This window comes from Ananas comosus, linkage group 3 (genome assembly GCF_001540865.1).
Source record: "Ananas comosus cultivar F153 linkage group 3, ASM154086v1, whole genome shotgun sequence".
Taxonomy (NCBI): domain Eukaryota; kingdom Viridiplantae; phylum Streptophyta; class Magnoliopsida; order Poales; family Bromeliaceae; genus Ananas; species Ananas comosus.
In genome coordinates this window covers 13,808,464-13,832,993 of record NC_033623.1, presented here as the reverse complement: position 1 = coordinate 13,832,993, position 24,530 = coordinate 13,808,464, and the positions used below count along the sequence as shown (strand labels likewise).

The window sequence follows — 24,530 nt, the reverse complement described above, 5'->3', positions numbered from 1 at the left end:
TGATGGAGGAAGGACGGAGAGAAGAAAAGAGAGAGAGAAAAAAAATAATGATGTTTTGGTCCGTTTCTGAAAAATTCAAAAAAGTAATTTACTTTAGCAAAATTTTAAAATTAATAAATTTTTTATGTAAATTGGCCTAATTACATCCATATTTAGCATTTTCCTTTCTTTAATAAATTGTTATCTATTTATGTCCCCTCCTCTCATTCGCGTGGTCTCCGCAATCCTATGCCTCCCCTTGGAGGAATTCTACACTATCATACTTACATCACATCATCAATAATAAGTCAATCACTTTTCTTCTTTTCAAACAAAAGTAAAATAAAAATATTTTTTTATAATTTTGATGGGACATATATTTTTAAAAGAAAAATTTTGATTGATTTGTTACGCCACGTCACCAATATATCCATTGCATTCTAGAATTTTTCCTTTCCTTGTGAGTGAGGAATTCTACACTATCACACTTGCACCACGTCATTAATAACAAGTCAAACATATTTTTTCTTTTCAAATAAAAGTATAATAAAAATACTTTTTTATAATCATAATCGGACATATATTTCTAAAAAAAAGTTTTTTGATTGATTTATTACGTCACGCCATCAGTGTCTCCGTTGCATTCTATAATTTTTTCTCCTGGGCTCGAGCCATGCACACAGGCGACACCACGTGGTGGAAAGAGTGAATGCCACGTTATCACTAACTCCATGTGGCTGTGAGGTTCAGTTGTAGAAGAAAAGGGATAAGGCGCCATGAGCCATCACCGCATGACGTTCATAAAAAAATGAGCAGCGGATGAAGCGCTTTGAGTAGCAAATAATAATAATAATAATAATAATAATTTAAAGAAAATATCATCAAGGGGAAAAAAAAAAAAAAAGAAGAAGGTATCGAATTGGTAAGGTATTTTGAGCAAAGTGAAGTGTCAAACACACCACGCTTTTTTGGGGTCGATACTCGATAGGTGAACACGCTCGATTCCTTTTGGGGGTTTGCAACGACTCTCTGGTTGTACAAGAAATTGAAGACAAATTCAAATCATGCTTATCCATTAGAACAATAGATAATAGGAATATTTCATGATATAAAATAAAGTAGGACTACTGTGTTATTAAAAACACATCAGTTTTTACACTCCTAAGTTTTAGTTATCCATCAATTTTGATGGATGGTTAGGATTCGAGAGACAAAAAAATAGAAAATTTTTTAAAAGAAATTGAGGTATCTAATTTTTTTTCTAATTTCTCTTTTCTCTCTTACTTTAACCATTTATCAAAATTGATGAATAATTAGAAACTTATAAGCACAAGTACTACTGTGCTCATAGTAATATAGTATCACTATTTTATAAAATATGAAAAAAATGCGAACATGAGAGATGATGAATTTGCTTTACCGAACATAAAAAAAAATTTCAACTGTAAATATTTATTTGTTAATTATTTAGTTCATTCTAAAATGGTACGAGAATATTCAAAAATTTTTGCTACTTACTTGTAATTCTTTTTTCTTTTATTTCATTATAGGGATGCAAACAGGGGAATCCGGGGGCGGGAGAGTTCCCCCACCTCCCGCTCCATTTCTTATTTGGGCGGGGCGGATTCAGGGCGGGTTACTTTTTATTTTATTTTTGGCTCCCACTTACCGCTCCATTCGGGGCGGATCGGGGCGAGAGCGGGGCGGGAGCGGATTTTTAACGGATCGGGGTAGATTGAAGAAAGAAAAGAGTCTCCCGCCTCCCGCTCCATTTACTTGGCGGATCGGGGCGGATTCGGGACGGGTTATACTTTTCTATATTTTTTGTTCCCACTTATCATGCACCCCATTCGGGGCGGATCGGGGCGGAGCTCCACCAGCCCGGATCCATTTGCATCCCTACTTTTGATTAAGAATATCTGCTATTATTATTTTTTGCGTACATAATTTTCGAAATCCTAACAAATAAATATCGAGATTAGGATTTAGGTTACTTGTTGGAATTAAATTATATTTCTAGAAACCCAGTTAGTTAGCACTTAAAAACATTTGATAACGTGATATTATCGCCACGATATTATGAGCGAGAAAATAAACGAAGAGTCGCGCACATTTTTCATTCGAGGTATTGTGAGAGAGCGAGCGACCACTACGCGATCGCCACGTAACCCCGTAATCGACCCTGTGGGGCCCAGGACGATGCAAAACGCGCCGAACCCTTTATAAAATGCTCTTTACGGGTCGTCGGGCTCGCGAACGTAGAGCCTCCTCCTCCTCTTCCTCCTTAGGGCGTCGTCGTCGGTGATCTCGTCGCCATGGATCCTTACAAGGTATCGCTTAACTTTTTTACAATTTAACTCAATTAATGGCGTAAAAGTAATTGATTGGGTGATTTCCCACCCTTTTTTTTGATTCGTTAGCAATCGCCTCACTTAATTTAATATAACAAATGACTGGTTTTTTTTTTGGTTGTTCGATCATTTCCTGTCGTTATTGATATTTACTTGTAAGTTATTGTGATCAATTCGTAGCAAGTTTGGATTTTTACCCTGTTTTTGTGTTCTTTTGTTATTGTACCTGTTGTTACCAGTAATCAAATCCAATAATAGGTGCCTCCATTTTGGGTTCTTTGACTTTGAGAAATTTTGAGTTTTTTCTTAAAAAGTTTTGTGTATAATTTTCAATTTTACTTATTAGAATAACCTTGCAGTGATTTGAACTATGCTTAATGCTCTTTAATTTGACCAACTGGATTTGGATATGGTGCAGTACCGTCCTTCGAGCGCCTTCAACTCCCCTTTCTGGACCACCAATTCCGGCGCCCCGGTTTGGAACAACAACAACTCCCTCACCGTCGGGTCCCGAGGTACTATATTATCTATCTATGTTCTTCTAAATTTACATGTTGGTTTTGTTTAATATCTTGCGTATGTTAACATAGTCAATCTTCTTCTTTGTTGCAATGGAGGTTTCCTCATTTTTCGTATCATCTGATTTTATTTTCTTATAAAGTTAATTGGTCGGAATTTCATTTGTTAAGATGTTTGTCATTCGATATTAGATGGTTAGCTATGTAGAATCACTTTGCTTTAGGATGAATAAATCACATGTTTCTATATTCAGTTTTTGTGTAGTTGTGGCCATTTTTGTTTATGGATAGCATGACTCCTAAATTATTCAGGATATCCTTTTGGGTACTCATTTCTCTTTGTAGTTCTATACCATTCATACTGGCTTTTTAAACTATTTAGGACAAAAATTCTGAGCCACCGGCTTCTGCAGATCCATATTTAGACTAGCATGGAGTTTATTCATATTTACCAATATTTATGTATCATTTTCTAGTTCTATCATTTTCTTTTAGTATCTCTGTATTTATATATAAGAATAGGAGAAGGTAGTGACTTTAACAGGTCCTGTGCTTGTCGATGTTTTTATGAGATTAAAAATCTATGCATCTCGATATTGTTCTGTATTCTTCTGAGGAAGACCCAATTCTGCATATACGACATTGAATTTTGTTGTTTCCTGTGAAAAGGGCCTATTCTTCTCGAGGACTACCATCTCGTTGAAAAGCTTGCCCAGTTCGACAGGGAACGCATTCCAGAACGTGTTGTTCACGCCAGAGGAGCGAGCGCAAAGGGCTTCTTCGAGGTCACGCATGACATCTCTCACCTCACCTGTGCTGATTTCCTTCGGGCGCCTGGGGTCCAGACCCCAGTCATTGTTCGCTTCTCGACTGTCATTCATGAGCGCGGCAGCCCTGAAACCCTAAGAGACCCACGAGGTTTCGCTGTTAAGTTTTACACCAGAGAGGTAACTTAGCTTGTTACATTTTCTCTTTCTTTCTTTTTGATTTTTGAACATTTTGTTCAGATGCAAAATTCAGCAGACGTCAAGTTCTTTTGGACACTTTATTATTGTCATTTGGTTTTAGAAATTGATTTCAGAACTATTTAAACTTTCCTTTCAAATCAAGTCATATACTATTTCATTGTTTTTTTTTCTTATTATTAATTTCAATATGTTAAAATCCGTGCCAACTCATTGTGTATATAAGTAATCTAGTTATTTATACTATGTTATGACTTGCATATATATCATAATTTTTGTCCTATTTGATTTGCTGGACTCTACTACTAGTCTAATTTGATTGCTCTTGTTTTGCAAGTAGCTTTTCTTTTTTCCTTTCTTGATTGAAGAATTTTAAAAGAAGGATGATAGTACACTAAAAGGTGCATTGTGTTCTGCTGTTTTTTTATTAGAGTTACCAAAGCACAGATATATCATTAAATAATTGTATTTCTAACTTTGATATAAGTAATGCCAATTTGTTCAATTTAATTAGGAGTGTGCTGGACTAATTCTCTCTGTTGAGTAATTGACAACTCATGAGATTTGTCATTGAATTTGTACTTACTACTGCTTTTACACAAAATTACGCTCCTCAGGGAAACTTTGATCTTGTTGGGAACAACTTCCCCGTATTCTTCATCCGTGACGGGATGAAGTTCCCCGACATGGTTCATGCCCTCAAACCGAATCCCAAATCCCACATCCAGGAGAACTGGCGGATCGTTGACTTCTTCTCCCACCACCCTGAGAGCCTGCACATGTTCACCTTCCTCTTCGACGATATCGGCATCCCTACCGACTACCGCCACATGGATGGCTCTGGCGTTAACACCTACACCCTCATCAACAAGGAAGGCAAAGCCCACTATGTCAAGTTCCACTGGAAACCCACTTGCGGCGTTAAGAGTTTATTGGACGATGAGGCCGTGATTGTTGGAGGGACTAACCATAGCCACGCAACTAAGGATCTTTACGATTCTATCGCAGCCGGAAATTATCCTGAATGGAAACTTTATATTCAGATTATTGATCCGGATTATGAAGATCGGTTCGATTTTGACCCACTTGATGTGACCAAGACATGGCCTGAGGATATCTTGCCTCTCCAGCCAGTGGGGCGATTGGTGCTGAACAGGAACATCGATAACTTCTTTGCTGAGAATGAACAGCTCGCCTTCTGTCCGGCTATTGTGGTGCCTGGGATATACTATTCGGATGATAAGCTGCTCCAGACTAGGATATTCTCTTATGCTGATACTCAGAGGCACCGTCTTGGGCCGAACTATCTAATGCTTCCTGCGAATGCTCCCAAATGCGCTCACCACAATAACCATTACGATGGCTTCATGAATTTCATGCACAGGGATGAGGAGGTATTGTACTGTTCTTGCATCCCTTTTGATTTATAATGATAATTTTCCTCTCTTTAGCTATTAAACCCTCTTTGTTTATGTGATACGTTTGTTAATTTTTTTCCAGGTAGATTATTTCCCTTCAAGGTATGATCCTGCTCGGCATGCGGAGAGGTTCCCTATCCCACCACGCATTCTGACTGGAAGACGTGAGAAGGTGAGCCTTCATTCCACAGAATCTTGAATCTTCTGTCTTTGGAAACTGTTTTGTCTTTTGAATGAGGATCAATCCTCAAATTTTCCTGGAGTGTAAAACTAATTGATTTGGAGGAGAAAAGTGCATAATGCCTTTGTACATAGCATGATATCATTTAATGAGTTGAATGTTCTTGTTTGCTGAATGCAGTGTGTAATTGAAAAGGAGAACAATTTCAAGCAGCCTGGAGAGAGATACCGCTCTTTTGATCCTGCCAGGTTTGCAACCTGTGACTTTTACTGCTCTATAGTGTTGCATACAGGTGTTTTTTCCCCGCGAAGCATTCTCTTATTAGTGTTAATATTACTATTTCTTATTTCAGGCAAGAGAGATTCATTAAGAGATGGGTTGATGCATTGTCTGACCCTAGAGTCACCCATGAAATCAGGAGCATTTGGATATCTTACTGGTCTCAGGTTAGTCTACCAACTCTTGTTAGATTATTATCCTGAGTTGTGTTTGAAAAGCCAGAAGCTTTTAGTTAATAAAAAATCATGAAGAAATCAGTGATGTATCAGAAGCTTATGATTTGAGTTCTGATAAATTCCTTGTGTTGTATTATGTAGTGTGACAAGTCCCTCGGTCAGAAGCTCGCAACCCGTCTCAACCTCAAACCAAGCATGTAAGTTGGCAATGAAGGCCGAGTCAATGCATGCAGCGGAGAATTACCCAGAAGGTGCCCTGGTTTGTGCAGGAAAATTGAGTGTTAATCATACTATGGACATCTGAGTTTACTAAAAGAACTTCTGGTATAGTATCTGTAATATTATTCAGTACATGAAATTTATATATCTATAATTTTCAACTTCATATAATTGTAATAACATGCCTTCTGATACAATTTATTTTTATAGATTAAAGGCTTGCTTCATAGCATAACATGGAAGGATTATTGAGAACAATGATGGTATTTTTAGTCCTTTATCCATGGATTTGCTTGAGCTTGGGATATTATTTCGAAATGAAAAAAAAAAAAACTAGAATGGAATGTTGGTGTTCGTTTATTAAACTAGGTACATGTTGTTTGATAAGTAAGAGGGGACTGGCCTTTGAATGTGTTTAAGCTCAAAAGAGTAAATAAAGGGACCATAATATACAAAATATGATTGCAGGCAATTATTGTATTGGGTTCTTTATTCACTTTGTTTTGGAAGAAATGTATAATAGTCAGGGTAAGGCTGGTATACTTATGGAAGCACGAATATTTCGATGTTGGGACTTTTGAATCGGCGATCGGCTTCTTTAGACTTGATCTTCTTTAGACTTGATCTAAAGTATTTGAAGTACTTAAAAAATAAATTTTGTAATTTTTCGATATTATTTGTCTAGTCATCGAAGGTGCTCAAAATCAATCATTTTAATAGCCGTGGTGAGCCGTTTGTAAATTTAACGATGTTCAAGATCAATATTTTTGATCTAATATTTTAATGTTATATCATCATATTTTGTAAGATTTTTATTTTCAGTCGTTGATTTTGAGTCATTTCAATTACTAGGCAAATGATATCGAAAAGTCGCAAAATTTATTTTTTAGATGCTTCAAATATTCTAGATCAAGTTTAACAGAGTCGATCGTCGATTCGAAAGTCACAACATTGAAAATGACTTGAAAGCACGAATAATTCTGTGCTATCAGAAGCATATTAGTCTCACTCTAATAGTCATGTTATTTCAACCAAGAATATAGATAAACTTCTACAAAAATGAGATTACCTGTACAACATGATATGGTAGTATTAATACGGCAGTTTAACAACCGTCAACTAGTATTGTAGATTTCATGTCTTCTACTCGCTTTCTGTATATCTCTAGCACGTTCTGCTGTGATCAACTTTACTATTTTTACCGACCATTCCTTGCGCAAGTGGTAAAAGGCTGGATGATTGGTACTTGAGGTTCCAAATTTGAATCCTAATTGATTCATATTTTTGACTAATTTTATTTCTAAAGAAAATTAACGAAATGAGTAGCATGCTACATATTTCCCTCTCAAAAAAAAAAAAAAAAAACTCTTGCTGTTTTTGGTAAAATATGCCCCTAGGATCCAACCGCGAATAACCTCAAAACGATAATTAGAAGCCCGATCGGGGAGTTCGAAATGAGGATCTCGGCAGGGGGCGGTGCACTCCAACCACCTCGCTAGAGGTGGGGGTGCTCCATTTATTGCACGTTGGTTAGCTGCAATCTAAAATGCCAATATATAATTGCTGTAAATTTGACCACAAAATGATAGCCAAATAAAGCCCAAATCCTACAGAATGTTAGATTGTTTGGTTCAAATCGTTTTAATAAATTTGGCAAATTTCATATATACAAGAAGCTATTTTTATAGATGTTAATTTTTTTTTTTTTTTGAAGAAATGTGAATAATATTTAGGTAAGAAAAAGTGCGTAAGTTATCTTAACAATAACGGCCCTTAAATAATAAGTGTCTGAATTTTAAAATATTTTAATGTTATAATCTTATATTATTTACGACATTTATTCGCCAAATTTTCATTTTAAACAGGAATTGACTAATTTCGCACAGTAATAAATATCACAAGAGTAATAAACTCTCGCATACGTGATCTGTGTTTCGCTCTCTCTCCCTACCGTTGCGAATGTTGTTGCCTCGACCCACCTATCGTGTTCAACCAGTATTTATAGTCCCAGGCCCCAAGAACGGTTCTACTTCGAGCGTGTGCGGAGGTGTCCATTGTCCCCGCGAGGCTCGGAGACTCAGATCCCTCCTCCTCCTCTCTCTCCCTATTTATACTCCATCATCTCCTCCCTACTTCGCCTCTCCTCTTCCTCCAATCTCTCGCCATTGTCGCTACCTCCGTCGCCGGCGCCATCCCAACGGTCTCCTCCCAGCTCCGCGCTCCCGAGGTACACTTCGCCTCTTCGTTCCATCCTAGGGTTTATGCTTTGCGCACGGGATCTCTGTTCCAACGATCCGATTCTTGAACCGTGGATCTTGTTTTTGATCGCTTTATTTGGAATTTTCGAGCTTAGAGTCCATCCTTTGCGCACGCGATCTCTGGTTGTATGATTGGACACTTGATGCGTGGATCTCTAGACGTTTCTTCTTCGCTCTCTGTGCGATCACGATTGAGCTCTTGATCGCTTTGTTCGGAATTTCGGAAAGGTTCTTCTCATCGTCGATCGTATTTAGTAATTGGATCAAATCGTACGGCTAGGTTTTATCCTAATTGTACGTGATAAACATAACGTGATATTCCGATCTCAAATTTAAACAGTCCATCTTAGGGTTTATCCTTCGGGCATGACTTTTCTGGTCGTATGATGAATTCTTGGAACATGGATGTCCTTCCTCTATTGTGCTCTTCTTTTGAAATGTCGGAAATCTAATTGAATTGATTAGGTTTTATCTCTAATTTCATTTCTGTTGTTTTAGGATTCTTTTTTTTTTTTTTAATTTTTGGAAAGGAGGACTCAAAGTTATGACGTGATAAAGATAAAAAGAACAAACCAATCTGAATCCCCTATCAACCTTACTAATTACGTAATTCACTAGGAATCTTTTTTATTTTACTGGAAACATTAATAACACTCTGAATAGCTTGCCGTTCTTTTTTACTTTAGTCCGTGTTATTTCTCCTCTTTTTTAGCATTTTAGGTATTATATGTTGGGTTTGTGATCTCTGATCGTATGATCTAGTCTTGAACCGTGGATATGGTGCCCCTCTCTCTCTCTCTCTCTCTCTCTCTCATGCGACCTAGAATTTTCTTCTTGACCATTTATTTGGAACTTTTCATGTTTGCTGATCGACTATTATTATTGGACTTTCTTGCATGATTAGGTTTTAACTTGGCTTTGTTTCTGGTGTTTGAGGGGCCAAAATAACATCACACAATAAATATGCAACAACATGAATTTCTGATCTGAATCTCTTTCAAACCCGTGTAGGTACTTCATTCACTATGATTTTTTTAAACTTACTGGAAATGTTTATTCATTTCTCTTTTTCTCCCTGCTTTCCAATGTAAGTTTTCCATTATAAAACTAATAAACAGAGAAAGTTCTTTCGATTTGTCTAGCTTGTCATTCTTTCACACTTCATTAAGGATTTACCAACAGCCTGCCTTATTTCTCAACACTGAACTGAACTGAACTGAATTGTTCTACATCATCTTTCTGACAATTATGCAAAGATAATTTCTCTATCATCATTTTGTGATTAGTCTAGGTTCCCTGTTCTCCCTTCTCTCTCCTCCCAACTTTGTGTGTGTGTGTGTGTGTGTGTGAAGGTGCAAAACCTTTTATGCTTTTAAAAAGAAACATTGGTTCTAGCAGTGTATTCAGTCATGGATGAGAATGGGAACGCAACTACGCCAAAGAAACTCCACACAAGACTCAGATTATGGGAATATCCGGAAAAATACATCCTCGAGCCAGTAGATGGTCTTGCTGATTCATATCTGTCTATTAGTCGGGCTGATGGATCTATGAAGCTAATAGGTTTGTAATAACTTTTTATTACTTCTGTAGTGGCATAGGAATGATATTCATTCTCTTTGAAATACTTTTGTAGACATGTTTAATCAATTTTTAATATTATAAACATTCTATATGTTTTTGTGGTATATTCTTTTTGTTTTTAGAGATATATTTGTGCATACAACATCACACTATTGTGCCTGACAATAAATCTCTGTGTAGCTATTACAATTTCTTAATATCACACAAATTCACACTAACTTTGCATAAATATAATTTATTCATTATATTGATCAGGATAAGTGCTATATAAACATCTTTGTTAAGGAAACATCTTCACTTTTCTGCATGAGATATGCTATAAACCAAGCCTTTATCTGCAGAGATTGAAACTTCGTAATTCTCATTGTGACCTATGTTTACAGGTGAGCTTCCACTGCAAGGTTCCGTTCACTCTGCAAGAGTTCAAACTATTTATGGCATAATTGGGGTGCTTAAACTTTTAGTAGGCAAGTGGATTCTAGTGCAACTTTGTTTACTTTCTTCCAATACAAAATTTGTTGTATTAATATCTGTTAAAAACTCGTTCATGTAGCTTTCTCGCTTACCTGCACAATAATTTTAGTAGTTCTCTTTTTCTTTCTGTGGATCTCGCTGGTTTATGGGAATCAAACCAATATATTAATATCTAGGTCTAACTTTTCCTTTGCGTTCTTGCCATGAAATCCTATATTATTTGGGAAACAAACCACCGGCAAGTAAAATAGAATATAGGTGGGTTGGATCAAGCTTATCTAGTTCTTTGTTGCAATTATGAATTTGTAAGGAAATCTTTGATGTAACCAGATCTGTTGCTCTCAGTGCCACTGTCGTACCATTATATGTTAGGTAGTCAATTTTTGCTTCTTTTATACTCATTGTTGTATCTTCGATTTCTCTTCCACTCCTGTATGTGCACTGCTAAACTTCATAAGTAAAATATGCTTTAATTACTTAGTATTTGGTATCACAATTTTTTTCTTTTTCTTTTCTTTTCTTTTACTGGTGGCCAGGCAAATCGCTGATACCTCAGGCATTTTAGATATTATGATTCTTTTTTGAATACTTTTTGTTTGTTTAGTAAGTATTTTGTGTGATGTTAGGCTCCTTTTTGTTAGTTTAGTAAGTATTTTGTGTGATGTTAGGCTCGTAGTAGGAATCACTAGCTAAAGTTGACATTTGACAACATAATTACATTGCAACCCTTGTCGTGTTTGTAACTTAGTGTTGCAACTAGTTCTTCCATTTTCTTCTAATTATGTTTTCAATTTTTTTGTTGTATCCTAATCCTCAACTTTTATTTTGCATTCTTGATGATATAAAAAGATGAGTTATGTCCTTTCTTTGTAAGTTGTGGATGAGTTAATAGGTAATTGCTTCTGTACTTGTTCCTGATACTCTGATATTCTGAGTAATACAGGTTTTTAAGTATGTTGATATCAGGAATCAGCAAATCATTTATACATAGAAATTACATCTGTTTGTGCTTTCATGCTTTCTGGGGCATCTGTACATTGTATTTCTGTACATATTTCAGCATCAGCCCTAAATGCTTCACACAGTCAAAAGTTGAATTCCAGTTTGACAAACAGTTATTGCTTTCCCTGACATTCCACAGGATCATATCTATTGGTGGTGAAGGAACGTGAATGTGTTGGATCTTACCTAGGACATGCTATTTTCAGAGTGTCATCACTACAAGTTCTGCCGTGCAATCATTCACTGAAAACTTCGTCGGCTGAACAGGTCTAGGAGTGTGTTTAGTTATTTGCTGGGTTCATGATTTACTCTCAGAATCAAAGTTAATAGTTGCACTATCTTTTGGCAGAAAAAGATGGAATCTGAATTTTCTACACTTTTAGATGCTGCTCATGGGACTTCTGGTCTGTACTTCTCATATGATGTCAACTTAACACTTTGGTTGGTAACTTTTGACCAATAATTATGTTTTCTGTTGCAATTTTTGCTGTCAAATCATGGTGAAATAATTGCTGCTTAGACTAAATCCCCCTATTCCTGGTGAAGTGTTGTTCTTATGTACATATGCCTTTTGAGATATGCCACTACTGGTATCCATGTTTATGCTTGAAAGTTGAAACATTACACTTTCCTTTGGTTTGCCAATTTCTTTCAATTGCTGTTGATTGAAATTATAAACTAAAATCAAGAAATCATTCTATGCTATTACTAAGTTTGCATAATAAAGCATGTATTTATTGGTTGAACCCTTCTCTTCAATTTCACCTCCTGCCATTTTGTCCTATATTCTTATTGCGCTCTGGTTGCCTTTAGAATACGAAAGAGTCCTCTCTACTTGGGTTGCATAAGCCATTCATCTTTCTCAGACCATGTGCATGTATATTCTTAAGAATATGAAATTATAGCCCTTTGCCTCTGCATGTAATGTTCTATGTCTGGGTGTATATGTGTGCACATATGTCTAAAATACTTGCGCATGTTTGTCTTTTTTATTGTCACGTATATGTTATGTTCATTTCCTGAATGTTTGAAGAAACTCATCCAAGTTTATAGGAAAATTAGAATGACAAGGGAATGTTGGCTCATTGTTTAAGATTTTGGAAGGTTTAGGGGCTTTTGGTTGATGACGGGAACAGAATTCAAATAGACATGATCTCATCTGGGCAATCGAGCGTCAGATGTTTAGCTGTATTTAGATGTTTTTCCTTGAGTCTTCAGAAAACAGTTATGATGGCTCTATAACTCTTGTTATGTTGAACACCTATTGGTCGTAAGGTTAAATGCAACTAAGAAATGTCCGATTCATGGGAATATGGGATATCTTTGGATTCTAAATTTACCTAATTAAGAGATCTAAAAAGTCAAAATGATTTATTTTAGGACTCCTAATTCCGGAGAATTAAAGAATGATATTATAAATGACTATATGATGTTATCATGGATTAAAATAGGGCCTCCCCATGGAGATTATCTTTGTAAACCCTTTTTCTGCAAATGTTATATTTTATAGTGCCCAACATGTATGACAGAGTGGCCACTTCTGATCTGATGACATGCTTAGTTTAGCTATCGGAGCTTTTAATGTTTTTTTAAAAGCTTCAATCATCGCCTCATTTTAATCTTTAATCTCTTATTTGTATTTCTGTCAGCTTATGAGTTGTAATTCTTCTTTTTCCAGTTCCCAGAGGCTACACGATTTAGGTGATGAGTCGAAGCTACTTCCTCTTTGGAGACAGGTGCTTTCTTATTTCCTGCTTATTGTGTTTTTATAAATCTTTTGCCTAAAGATGATGCAAGCTTTCCCTTCCTGTATGGTATCCTTTGTGATTGAGTTAATGTCGTTCCTGTTGTCAATCAGGATATATAGAAACTTTCACTCTATTATGTGCTAAATACTCTGTTATCATTCAGCTTTTGAGAATTCCACAACAATAAGCTAATTTAGTTACTGTGATCTGGAGGCTATTGATACCATCGTGAAGCTTTGTAAGTGTTCCAACCTGTTGTAAACATCAAGAAATCATCTAGAATATGGAGAAAAGAAGATTGGAGGTTGAGTTATATTCTGATTTGAGAAATTCTGTTTGAACTTTGAAAGAGTGTTGGCAAATTTTCGAAATTTGCTGGCAACACTGGTTTTTATCTCAATCACTAGTTACGCTATTTTCTTTCAAAATTATTTGTCTTTGATGTAACAGTTTGGCAGAGTTAAAACCAATTAGAGATAATTGGCTGAAGCATTTGTAGACCTTTCTCAAATTTTCTGGGATTGGCTTCATGTTTATATTTGTTTTCTTGCTTACAAGTACTTTGGCAAACTTTATAAGGTTTCTCCTTTCATATTTGCTAACATGCTTCATGTGATTTTGATGGTTAGTGCTTGTTTGTAATAGATACTGGAGAAGGTTTTACTCTTTTCAATTTATTAGACATTGTGACAATCAATGATTGCTTGTTATGATTGTTGTCAATAACTTCACATTGGATCTTTGTTCTTGTGCAGGCAGAGCCAAGATTTCTTTGGAATAATTACATGATGGAACCTCTTATTGATAACAAAGTGAGAACATTTTTTGTCTTTCACTTAATTTTTATGCATCTTAACCACTGCTGCATCACAATTTTCTCAAGTCACATTGACCATTCTCTTTTTTTTGGACAGCTTGACCAATTCCTATTGCCTGTCATTCAAGGAAGTATCCTATACTTCATTGTGCTAAATTTTAAGTCACATCATATTTAATAGGAGAAATCATTAACAATGATTATGATGATGATTTCTTATACTTTTTTCCCCCATATTTCAGCTTTTTCACACTGTAATGTTCAAATTCGGGCTCTTATTCTCCTCGTAATTTCCACTGTACCTTAACTTATTATAAGGTTATCAGAATATTCACGCGAAAGTTGGGAACAAAAATGTTGATGTTTTCCTGATTGCACGAAGATGCACACGCAGGACAGGTAATTTGTTCATGTAATAGCAAAATTTTATATCCTACTATGTTTTGTAATTTATTTTGTAATGTCCAAATTGTGCAGTCTGTTTTGTAACTGAAGCTGGCTAGTATCTTTTAGTTTCAAGAGATCTTGGTACTTTACATTATATTTTACTTAGGTGAAGTAAATTGAAGCTATTTATTGGTACAAGGTACTCGGATGTGGAGGAGAGGAGCTGATTCAGATGGTTATGTTGCAAATTTTGTTGAAACCGAACAAATACTGCAATCAAATGGATTTACAGCATCTTTTGTTCAAGTAAGTCACTTTAGTTTGTTCATTCATCTTTTGTTGGTTGGTTGATTGATTGTTAGCAAACAGAGATTCTAGCATGACAAAGCATTGTTGAGTTGCCATAGCTATCCAGAAGTGAAAGTATCTCTTGGGAGCCCTTATTTCAACTTTCGAGCTATGATAAATTGTCTTTAAGTGTTTGTGCCTTTCAAATGATCGGCATACATGCATGAGTCTTCTTTGTAAACAGCATTTTACACTCCTGATATATATATTTTTTTTAAACTCAAGATGAGAGGCCCTAACTTGTAGTGTCATTAGTATGCTCTTCCTTTGCAAGTTATTTTTTGCGTTACTAATGTAACAATTGGAAGATCCATCCAAGTCATTTTCAATTCACAAATCTAAGTCAATGTAAAGTTTTGCTTGGTTCATAAGCGTTATCTTTCCCCAGGAAAATATGTGTATCTTAGGAAGTCATTCTGTTAGCATGCCTTGGAATAAACTTTTATGTTAACATACAGATATGCAATGTTATATTTCTATCTTCTGAAATATCAAGGATTTCTTTTCTGTGACAAGTTAATGAGTTATAGTCTTTCTTGCACACGGTGGTGTTGACTTTCCTCTTTCGATTGTGCAACCTATTGCTTTAAGAACTGGCTAAGGGGGAACATGCATTTCCTTCGATCTGTATGGAGAATAGATGTGGAGGACACCGTATATGGAGTTATAGCAAAACGGTTAAAGTGAGAAGTTCTTTCAATGTGGTGTGTGTGGCTGCCATTTACCGCTTGAGCTTAAAATGATTAGTTTTATGATGCTCTGTGGACCTTTATGTTGGGAAATTAGGAAACAACATCTGTGAAAATTGTGTCACGAGATGAAGATGTTAAGGTAGATGTATGTAGTTATTGGAAAAGATAAAATGAGAAATGATTGTAGTGAATGCCAGTTAGATGCAGTGTGTGGCAAATGAATTGCATAAAAACCAGTTAGGATGGTTTCAACATGTGCAACAAGGATACTCTGTGGACCAGGAAGGGCAGTAAGGATGGTCAACGTTTAGTCAAGAAGAAGGTGCTGCACGCCTGTGCACATGTGCAATGTTGGTAGGTTGGGAGTAGGGAAACCAAAACTAATATTAGGATATTAGTGAGTGGGAGTGGGGGAACCAAAACTAATATTATGATATTAGTGAGTAACAACATGATGGCACTTGGTTTTGCTAAACATCTTGTGCAAAATAGAACTAATTTGATGAAGAACCTTGTTGTTTACCTATGTTTGTATGTTTGCTATTGCTATTGTATTCTGTATTCGACTCATTGCATCCACCTGTAATATTGGCATGCACCTATAGTATTCTTGATGAAATATTTGTTCTACTTAGCATCTAAAGAGTACATCTGTTTTTTCTTGTGTGTGTATGTGTATCTATTGACGCCAGATTATTTGGCCAAAGTAGCCAGTTTTATTTGTATGATGACATTTTCTACTTTAATATGGTTATCTTGATCAGCTTCTTATGCTGCAAGGTAAATTCTTTAATTATGCAAATCTTTGGAAGATACACCAAATTAACTAGTTGTTTTGCAGGTTCGAGGATCTATACCATTTTTGTGGGAACAAATTGTTGATTTAACATATAAGCCTCATTTTGACATTATTAGTCGTGAGGAGGCGGTGAGCCTTTTAACAGAACCTTGTTCTCCATTCATATGCTTATATACATTTTGTACCTGCCCCATCTTCGCAACTAGCTAATGACTAATTTGTTCTGCTTTGACAGCCTCGCATAGTTGAACGCCACTTTTTGGACTTACGAAAAAAATATGGATCTGTCATAGCTGTTGATCTTGTCAATAAGGTAGTTTTGTATGCAACATTCCACTATGTTTTTGCCCTATAAGATTATGTAGTTGCTCTTTGAAGTTTACTGAATTTGGAAATGCACTATTTAATATCAATTGTTAAATTGCTTGCTAGAATTATTTGAACTTCCATGTTGAATTTGCCTGAAAATTTTACCATAACAAGAGTGGAGGAAGATAATAGATATGATTGGGTTTCTTTGGTGATAGCACCAGCTGCTTCTTATGTGACATTTGCTGTACTTGAAATTGTTAACTCATTATGTAAAAGAATATCTGTGCTTATTGCTTTCATTATAAATTACAATGATTTCTCTCTATATTTCATTGAACATTGAGTTCCCACCATTTTACTTTTGTTGAACTTCTGGGTGGCTTGCAACAACATTAATTTTTCAGGCATAAGAACCAGTAATTTCTATTTCAGCATTCCATGTAAAGATAGGGAGCAGCTTCCTTTAACAATTCAAGTGCCTATTTGTATTGTATCACTGATTGTAATTGGAGAAGCAGATTTTTGCATGATAACTAGCCCTATAGATCATTGACTAATGTTTATATCAGCCTATTTCCTTTGTTATTTCTTGTATTTATGCACGTTGATACATCACTTGCTGGTGTTTGATTGATTTGTTGTTGCACTGACTTGGACCTTTTCTTTGTTGTTATAAAGTATGCGTGGGAATTCTGAACAACTCTACTGCTCTTAATGTGCCCGTCTGTTGCTCTTTTATAGGTTGTATTTTTCAGATGGTTTTATCATGTGAATTTCCTATTTTGCGGAGCTTATTAAATATCTGAGTACAATATTAGTATCCAATGATTCATTATTCTGAGGCCCATTGTTTTGGCTTGTGTTTATCCATGAAGCATGTGTGTGCAATTATTGTGTTTACTCCAACTTTTTAATGTCTCGCATTATTCAGCATGGTAGTGAGGGACGATTGAGCCAGCGATATGCAGATGCTATTCAGCCTATTCTTAGTGATGATATACGGTAACATCAGCTGTGCCTTTGTTATATACAATGTTTCATGTAGTTCGGTTGGCTAATTTTGCTATATTTTGCAGCTACGTACATTTTGACTTTCATCGAATTTGCGGTCATATCCATTTTGAGCGTCTGTCTCTTCTTTATGATCAAATTGAAGATTACCTCACGGCGCATAGGTATGTATATTGGGGTGTGATATTGTGAGATCATCTCTCACAAAAAGTACTTTTCTGCAGCTTTTTCTACCATTCGTTGTATTTTTATACAGCTTTTTCTGGCGTGGGTTGTTATTTTGCTGATATCACCTTTTTGTTATTCTTTGAACTCAATTTCTTTGGAATCTGCCTTTTGGTAGATAATAATAATTTAAAATGGATAAAGAGCTGCCAGCACGTCTAAAATGTCAAAAGAATGGGATTCCTTTGTGCGCAAATATATGTTGTTCAATAATTGTGGTTAGTACAGCACCGAGATGCTGGCTATAGTATGAAACATTTGATGCAGACTTCTTGTTGAAACTATGGTGTGTAAGTTTGAATAGATTTATTTCACTTTGTTAAGACTAGTCCAATTTAAAAATAGGGCTTATCAGATGAGGTACATGAGCATTCCTGAGTTTTATTAATCTACGTCAGGAGTGAAACATTATTCTTTTCAAGTTAGTGCCTTTTAACTTTATCTTTGAATTAGAAACCGGACTTAGGATGGGACAAACTGTTATAAATATTTAAGGTCCAATTGACATTTAATGAAGAATTGGAGATAAGGGTAAACTGAAAATGTGAGTTTCTAGCCTTGCATAATTAGAAATGCCACCACTTAAACAAATTTCTTTGAGCTTTGACATGCCATTTTGTGTATATTTTGCAATATAGGTATGTAGTCTGAACATACAATCCTTCTCAAGTATTGGTAGTTATCATTATGGTTTGCCTTGTGTTGAACCTGACCAAAATCAAATTTGTTAAGACAAAAGGTAACAGTAACACCTTAGGCAGCTGCTTCATTTGACAGTGTTAAATAATCACATATTTTGCCCTTCTATTGCTTAGAATTACAAAGTCTGTCAACAACAGGAAATTTCTTAAAGCATGTTAGCAGATGCATTCTATGTCTCTCTGCTTATTTCCTGATTACTTTTCATGGTGAACCTCAAGTAATATTGCATCTAGAATGTCTTGAAATCTTCTCTAAATTTTATGGGAGGATTGCACCGGATCTAAAGATTTTAAACATTGAGATGCCTTTATTTGGATCTTTGGCGGCTATTATTTGCTTTTAGACAAATTTGAATGTGTTAATTGTCCTACCATAACTCTTCTTGTGTTAATAGTACTGCTAAGATCCGAAGCTTGTTATGATTTCCACAATTTCATACTTTGTATTTTGCTCATTTGTTAACTTTAGTTCATTATTGATGTCCTTTGTACAATGTATTGTAAATGCTCGTCCTATTTGATTTTTAATTTTATTTTATGTATCAATTAATTCATGTTCTTCTTCCTAATTCTTGTGTTTATCATTCAACAGATACTTCCTGTTGAATGAGAATGGTGAGAAAATTGAAGAACAGACAGGTGTTGTAAGAACCAACTGTATTGATTGTTTAGATCGTACAAATGTTACACAGGTAGCAGCTGATACTTCTGATAATCTTTGTTTACTTTATGCAGTTTTTCTATTCAGAATAGTGTAGCTTGTTTATGTATTGTCTATGATAGCATAAATATTAAAGATGTTCATCACTTTTCTCGAGGCTTATCTGGAATTTCTTTTTCATCTTTTATGTTTCTCTGTCATTTTCTTATTATATTTTTTGTTAAGTTGATAAACTACTATGCTGAAGTTGCTCTAGATAGTTAGGCACACGACAGCAATTGGATAGTTTGGAAACCATAAACCTGTGCATTATTTTGTTGTTTTTATAATATATTTATTTGTTACATTTGAAAGTTATATTGTGGTACCATGCTTTTGCTATTTACTTCTCCTTATCCATCTAAGTGTAAACAATGAGGACATCAGTGAGGAAGCTAGCAATCTGCAGTAAATGAAAGAAATCTAGTAATGAAATTGCTTTACATGTTCTAATTAAAGAAAATCTTGAAGTGTTTCTTAGTTATTCATTCCATTATTCTTAGTTGAATAATATAGGAACACTTCTATTTTGCATAATGTTTTATGGTTAGTTGATGATTTCTATCGGTTCGTATTGAGGTTTTCTTTGTCAGCTGCATGTTAATATTTTACGACACTTCCGACGTTGGTAATTTTATATATTATCTTGGTGTTTCTAATCACAATGTTGATACTTGATACTTGCAGAAGTTACATTGAGGCCTGCAAATTGCATTTGCTTTTCTTTTAAATTTTTTAAAACCTTCTTACTCTTTTATTTACAAGCATCATGTCTTTTCAAGCAACTATTTTCCATTCTCATTTTTTACATAGTACCTGATTTGATAATACAAGTGGAACTACTTCATTCACTTTATTCTCTTTGACTAACAGAGTATGATTGGGAGAAAGGTGTTAGAATGTCAGCTCAAGAAAATAGGAGTTCTAGGTTCTGATGAGGCCATTAGTGATTACCCTTCTTTTGATGGAAGCTTTAAAGTTTGTGAGTATTCCATGAGTAGAATTTAGCGAAATACAATAATGTTTGTTTCCATAGCAAAGGCATTAAGGGCATGTTTGGTTCATGGTTGGTATGAGAATGAGAAATTAAATTAAATTGCATTGGAATGAGAACAAATGAAATGATGAATCCTCCAAACGTGTTTGGTTCATTATTGAAATGAAAATTAGAATGGACAATTGGGACAACTAGAACTTTGATAGAGAATTTTGGTTAAGGAAGAGGGGAGTGATGAAGGGAGAGGAGGAGAGGTGTCTGTTAGAGAGGGTTTTGAGTGATTTACTTTAGAATGAGTCAATCCAGAATTCAAAGCCAGATTGGGTCAATTCCCATTCCAAAGTGGAATGGGAATCAAAATTTGATTCCTATAAAACAAAGAATAATTATTAGAATTAGTAAATCTCATTCCGATTCTAGAGCCTAAAATAGGTGAACCAAACAAGCCCTAAGTTTCTCTCCATTTGTTTTCTATATACTTTTCACATAGTTGTTGCATATTAATGTCAGAAAATTTGTATGGCTTTATTCTAGTGTGGGCTAATCATGGAGATGACATAAGCATCCAATATTCTGGAACTCCTGCTTTGAAGGGAGATTTTGTGAGGTAATTTTGTGTAAAGGAGATTCAGGTACTTCAGTTGTAGAAATCAAATGCAGTTAAGTCGGTGTTTAATAATGTTGCAGGAATTTATTTTTTTTTTCAAAATATTGTTGTGTAATTTTGCCTTTTCCATTGGTGGATATGCAATATTCAATTGTGCAATTGTGATGTTTATGAGCTAGTTGTTTTATAACTAAACAAATTTCGATTATGGTATGCAACTATTTATTAAGCTGCTTGTGAAATGTCAAATCTGTTCGGTATGCATAATCTGTGTAGTCATTGGTTAGGCACGAGTTATAGTCGAAATGACGGAAACCTTCTTATGTGCCGTGAAGCAAGCGCATACGCGCACACAAATTTTTATTTCAGTTAAGTCTCTTTTACTGTATAACAGATTTAAGAATTGTCCTAAAGGTTTTTTTTTTTTCCTGTGTACTGAGAAGATATCATGAAGTGATGCATACAATATATTTGGAACTTCGTGCCAAATTAGCTACCAATTGGGAATAACACTAGTTAGAGGTGAAAAAATTTTGCATTCTTGTTCAAAATCTCAAGATAACATAGTATATACAAAGGTGTTTTAAAAGGGAATTTTTACAACAGACATGCAGATCCACTCATACTTGCTTCATGATTTTTTTCAAGATATTACAAATCTAGCTATCTATAGGCAACTTGTGCTAGTGCAATATCTTTTCTAGCTTATTATGCTGTTTTTCTTGATTGATACTATAAGCCATTGAAATTATTGTACTTATCAACAGTTGTGAAGATCTTGTTGCATGGAATTTAATTAATGTTGTTGGTTGTACTTTTCGTACTGTATCTGGTCTTTTATGATTTATCGTTCCTCTGAAAGTTTATGGTAGTTCACAGAAAAAAAAAATATATTTTGTTGAGAGCTTCTCTTTATTTTTTTAAAATTTTTTTACCCCTCTTTGTTAAATGATTGAATAGCTTATAGATTGACGGACATTATTTTGCATGTTAGATATGGCAAGCGAACTATTCAGGGAATAGTAAAAGACGGATGGAATGCTCTGGCTAGATACTATTTGAACAATTTTGCGGATGGGACCAAGCAGGTCTGTGACTATTCATACATTATTCCACTTTTTATATCATTTTTCATGAGTCCTTTGTTTTCTGATTTGTCATCCTGTAGAGCATTATTCGTCTTGTTTTAAATTCGCTGACAAAGCTTGTGGAGTTGTGCTGCTTATTTTATCAAGTACTTTTTGGTGTGTTTTGTCCCAATATTGTCATGTGCTTCTGTAAAGCTGTGGAGGTGATGCTTCCTTGGTATTGCCGTCCCTTCTATTGTGGAGAATGTGAGGGAAGAAAAATTGAGTCTAGTTAAATATTTCTGATCTGGTGAAATGGTCAAATATGTTTTTTAGCATTATGTTCCATTGTAATGTAGTCCTAGTTTCTTAGTATTTTTCTCATGAAAATTCTCAGAAGTACTCACACAGAATATTGCTTGGGCGATATCCATCTCATATTATTCTATATATTGCCTGACTTGCGCTCATAATGTTTTTGTTTTCCAACTACTATCTTCATTGGAATATGGTGATTGTGATCCTTACTACTTTTTTATGCTTGTGTTGCTAGGATGCAATTGATCTTCTACAAGGACACTATATTGTGTCAGTGAGTCGAGATTTTGCCCCTCCAGTCAAAGCAGGAATTTTGGAGACTTATGCGGTGGGTAGAAAATTTGCTAGTTTCTCAATGGTCCTCTAAATCATGCTTCTTAGTTCTGAAAGTTATTTGCTTATTCGTTGAAAAACACTATATGGACCTTGTCTTTCGGTACTTCCTGATTGCCGGTTTCAACTTGGCTTTTTAACATCTTTTATTCTAGGATTATGTAGAACTAATAGGTCCTAAAGTGGATTATGCCAGCTGCTTCATCTGCTGCTATGGTGGTTATGGGCTCTAATCCTAAGATTATGTGCCATGGTCGTATTTAAAGCTTCTAGTCCATGGTGTGCACAATGATGAGCCAAAATAGGCAAATGATTTTGCTGCTATTTGATGAACTATGGGGTGACATGAGCCCTACCCTAAACTAGGGTCTGAGTGAGTCCTTATATGCGGTTTAATCACGTGTTATATTTATTATTACTATAGTTGTTCTCTTATTTATTCTCTCTTTTTTAAAAAAAAGACTAAATTTTTTGGGCCCAAAAGTGGGCTCAAGGCCCGCCACGTGGCATCCTCCATCTGCAGAGTCTTGTAAGACTCGCTCTATATAACAGCCTACCACTTTTTGTAACACTAACTAGAAATATGGGATGCCTGTGAGAGTAATTATATTGATAATGGCAAGAATGATGCTTGGGTGAAGAATAGTAGTTTCTTGTGAATCATTTGATTAGGGGTTCATTATTGCATCCTTCATGTCTGAATTGAAGCAGAGTTTTATCTTTTCTAGAAAAGCAATCTATTTTTGATATGTGCTATCTGTCTGTTATGTTTATCCTGTCAGTCTTAAATACAGGAAAATAAATGAGTTTCATGAAATTATAGAGCCTTTGCATCCAGTTGTATTATATTCTTATAGTTTTAACTTCTTTATGTGCAGTCCTTTCGTCTGGCTTTAGCACTGGTTTTGGCAGGTCTTATGTTTGCCATGATGTCACTTCGACAAGGTTAGATTTCTGATTTTAGCGAAATGAAAGCCTCATTAACTTTGTGAGGAATGAGGATTAAATTATGTCTTTTGATTGAGAGGATAATTTATCATGAGAAAAGGGCTCTTCGTCAGGAAAGCATCTTGTAGTTGTATCTTGCCCATATTAAAGGTTATGTAGAGTTGAATCAACTAATCAAATAAGCATGCATATTTCTAGATGGTGCAAGAAATTCAGATCCGATATAGATTTAATTCATGCTACTTGCTCTCCGCAACTGAATTTTTGAGAAATTCATACTTCATTGCTAGTTATTTGAACGAGCATTACCATTTTGTGAAGCTTTTTCTAGCTTAAAGCTTTCTAGATATCAATCCATAACTTAAAGCTTTCTAGATATCAATCTATAACTTAAAGCTTTCTAGATATCAATCTATTGCCATTTGGCCCTCACTTTTGAGCCTTGATTATGTGGAAAATGTAGCTATCATTTTTATTTTATTTTTTCAGCCCGAAGTGATGTTCGCCATTTACTGTTATCATTTGTCTGGGCTGGGCTTAGTGTGGGCTTAGCAGCATTTGTGAGAGCCAATGGTCGGATGTTCACCAATCGTCCTCGCCTTTATCGATCGCGGCATTGATGACGCATAGGCAAGAAGCATAAGCTAAGGAATCACACGTTCAAGTAACTCGTAACTCGTAACATCTTTTGCATGTAAAATGAACCGAGGTTTTGATGATTTTGTGTCATTTGCTTTAGAGAATGTGAGTATTTCTGATTCATTGGTATTTGGGGGCATGTCAGCTTTCCATAATTCTTGTGATAATAATTTTTTGTTTTCTTTTTCATTTCTCTGGTCTATGGTGTAATTACAAACATATCTTGTATTTTAGTCAACGTGCATTTTTCAGTGTGTTTTGCAATCCCTGCCACTGATAGGAAAAATATTCAACATTTTTTTTTCTCTTTTTCTTTTTTTACTATGCTCCTGAAAATATCAAAACAGAAATAGCCAGAGCATGTAGAATTTAATGTCATTGCACAAATGATCTAATGACAAAATGGCCAAATTTAATCTTTGGCATGCTCCTGGATACAAAGAAAGAGATGTTCTGTGCATGAAGATTGGTGAGAGA

General features: G+C 35.3%; 2 protein-coding genes across 6 annotated transcripts; both read left to right on the top strand.

Moving 5' to 3' along the window:
- LOC109707674 (catalase-1) lies at nt 2,184-6,558 on the top strand. 2 transcript variants are annotated; one of them, XR_002215559.1, is made up of 9 exons: nt 2,184-2,309; nt 2,749-2,845; nt 3,518-3,795; nt 4,431-5,207; nt 5,314-5,403; nt 5,593-5,660; nt 5,765-5,858; nt 6,009-6,191; nt 6,297-6,558. XR_002215559.1 is itself a non-coding variant. In XM_020229133.1 (8 exons), exons 1-8 carry the CDS (start codon nt 2,295-2,297, stop codon nt 6,066-6,068), a joined length of 1,479 nt encoding a protein of 492 aa, XP_020084722.1. In that variant the 5' UTR covers nt 2,184-2,294; the 3' UTR covers nt 6,069-6,430. The 2 variants fall into 2 exon arrangements, 1 of the variants encoding a protein (XP_020084722.1); XM_020229133.1 differs by having other exon boundaries at nt 6,009-6,430.
- On the top strand, nt 8,031-24,317 carry LOC109707586 (phosphoinositide phosphatase SAC7-like). 4 transcript variants are annotated; one of them, XM_020228967.1, is made up of 22 exons: nt 8,181-8,313; nt 8,440-8,572; nt 9,743-9,907; nt 10,312-10,395; nt 11,544-11,671; nt 11,754-11,845; nt 13,083-13,140; nt 13,908-13,964; nt 14,067-14,100; nt 14,288-14,368; nt 14,556-14,662; nt 16,238-16,324; nt 16,431-16,508; nt 17,439-17,509; nt 17,584-17,682; nt 19,037-19,136; nt 20,018-20,126; nt 20,676-20,748; nt 21,743-21,836; nt 22,369-22,461; nt 23,345-23,411; nt 23,904-24,317. In XM_020228967.1, exons 3-22 carry the CDS (start codon nt 9,754-9,756, stop codon nt 24,032-24,034), a joined length of 1,797 nt encoding a protein of 598 aa, XP_020084556.1. In that variant the 5' UTR covers nt 8,181-8,313; nt 8,440-8,572; nt 9,743-9,753; the 3' UTR covers nt 24,035-24,317. The 4 variants fall into 4 exon arrangements, with proteins under 4 accessions (XP_020084555.1, XP_020084554.1, XP_020084558.1 ...); XM_020228966.1 differs by lacking the exon at nt 8,440-8,572 and having other exon boundaries at nt 8,031-8,313; XM_020228965.1 differs by lacking the exon at nt 8,440-8,572 and having other exon boundaries at nt 8,031-8,313; nt 9,740-9,907.

Coding starts and splice junctions, on each gene's coding strand:
- LOC109707586 (XM_020228965.1), top strand. CDS start 8,046: ATGTTGTTGCCTCGACCCACCTATCGTGTTCAACCAGTATTTATAGTC. Junction 8,314..9,739: donor CCCAGCTCCGCGCTCCCGAG/GTACACTTCGCC, acceptor CATTGGTTCTAG/CAGTGTATTCAGTCATGGAT. Junction 16,325..16,430: donor TTATTAGTCGTGAGGAGGCG/GTGAGCCTTTTA, acceptor CTGCTTTGACAG/CCTCGCATAGTTGAACGCCA.
- LOC109707674 (XM_020229133.1), top strand. Junction 2,846..3,517: donor CCTCACCGTCGGGTCCCGAG/GTACTATATTAT, acceptor TCCTGTGAAAAG/GGCCTATTCTTCTCGAGGAC. Junction 3,796..4,430: donor TTAAGTTTTACACCAGAGAG/GTAACTTAGCTT, acceptor TACGCTCCTCAG/GGAAACTTTGATCTTGTTGG.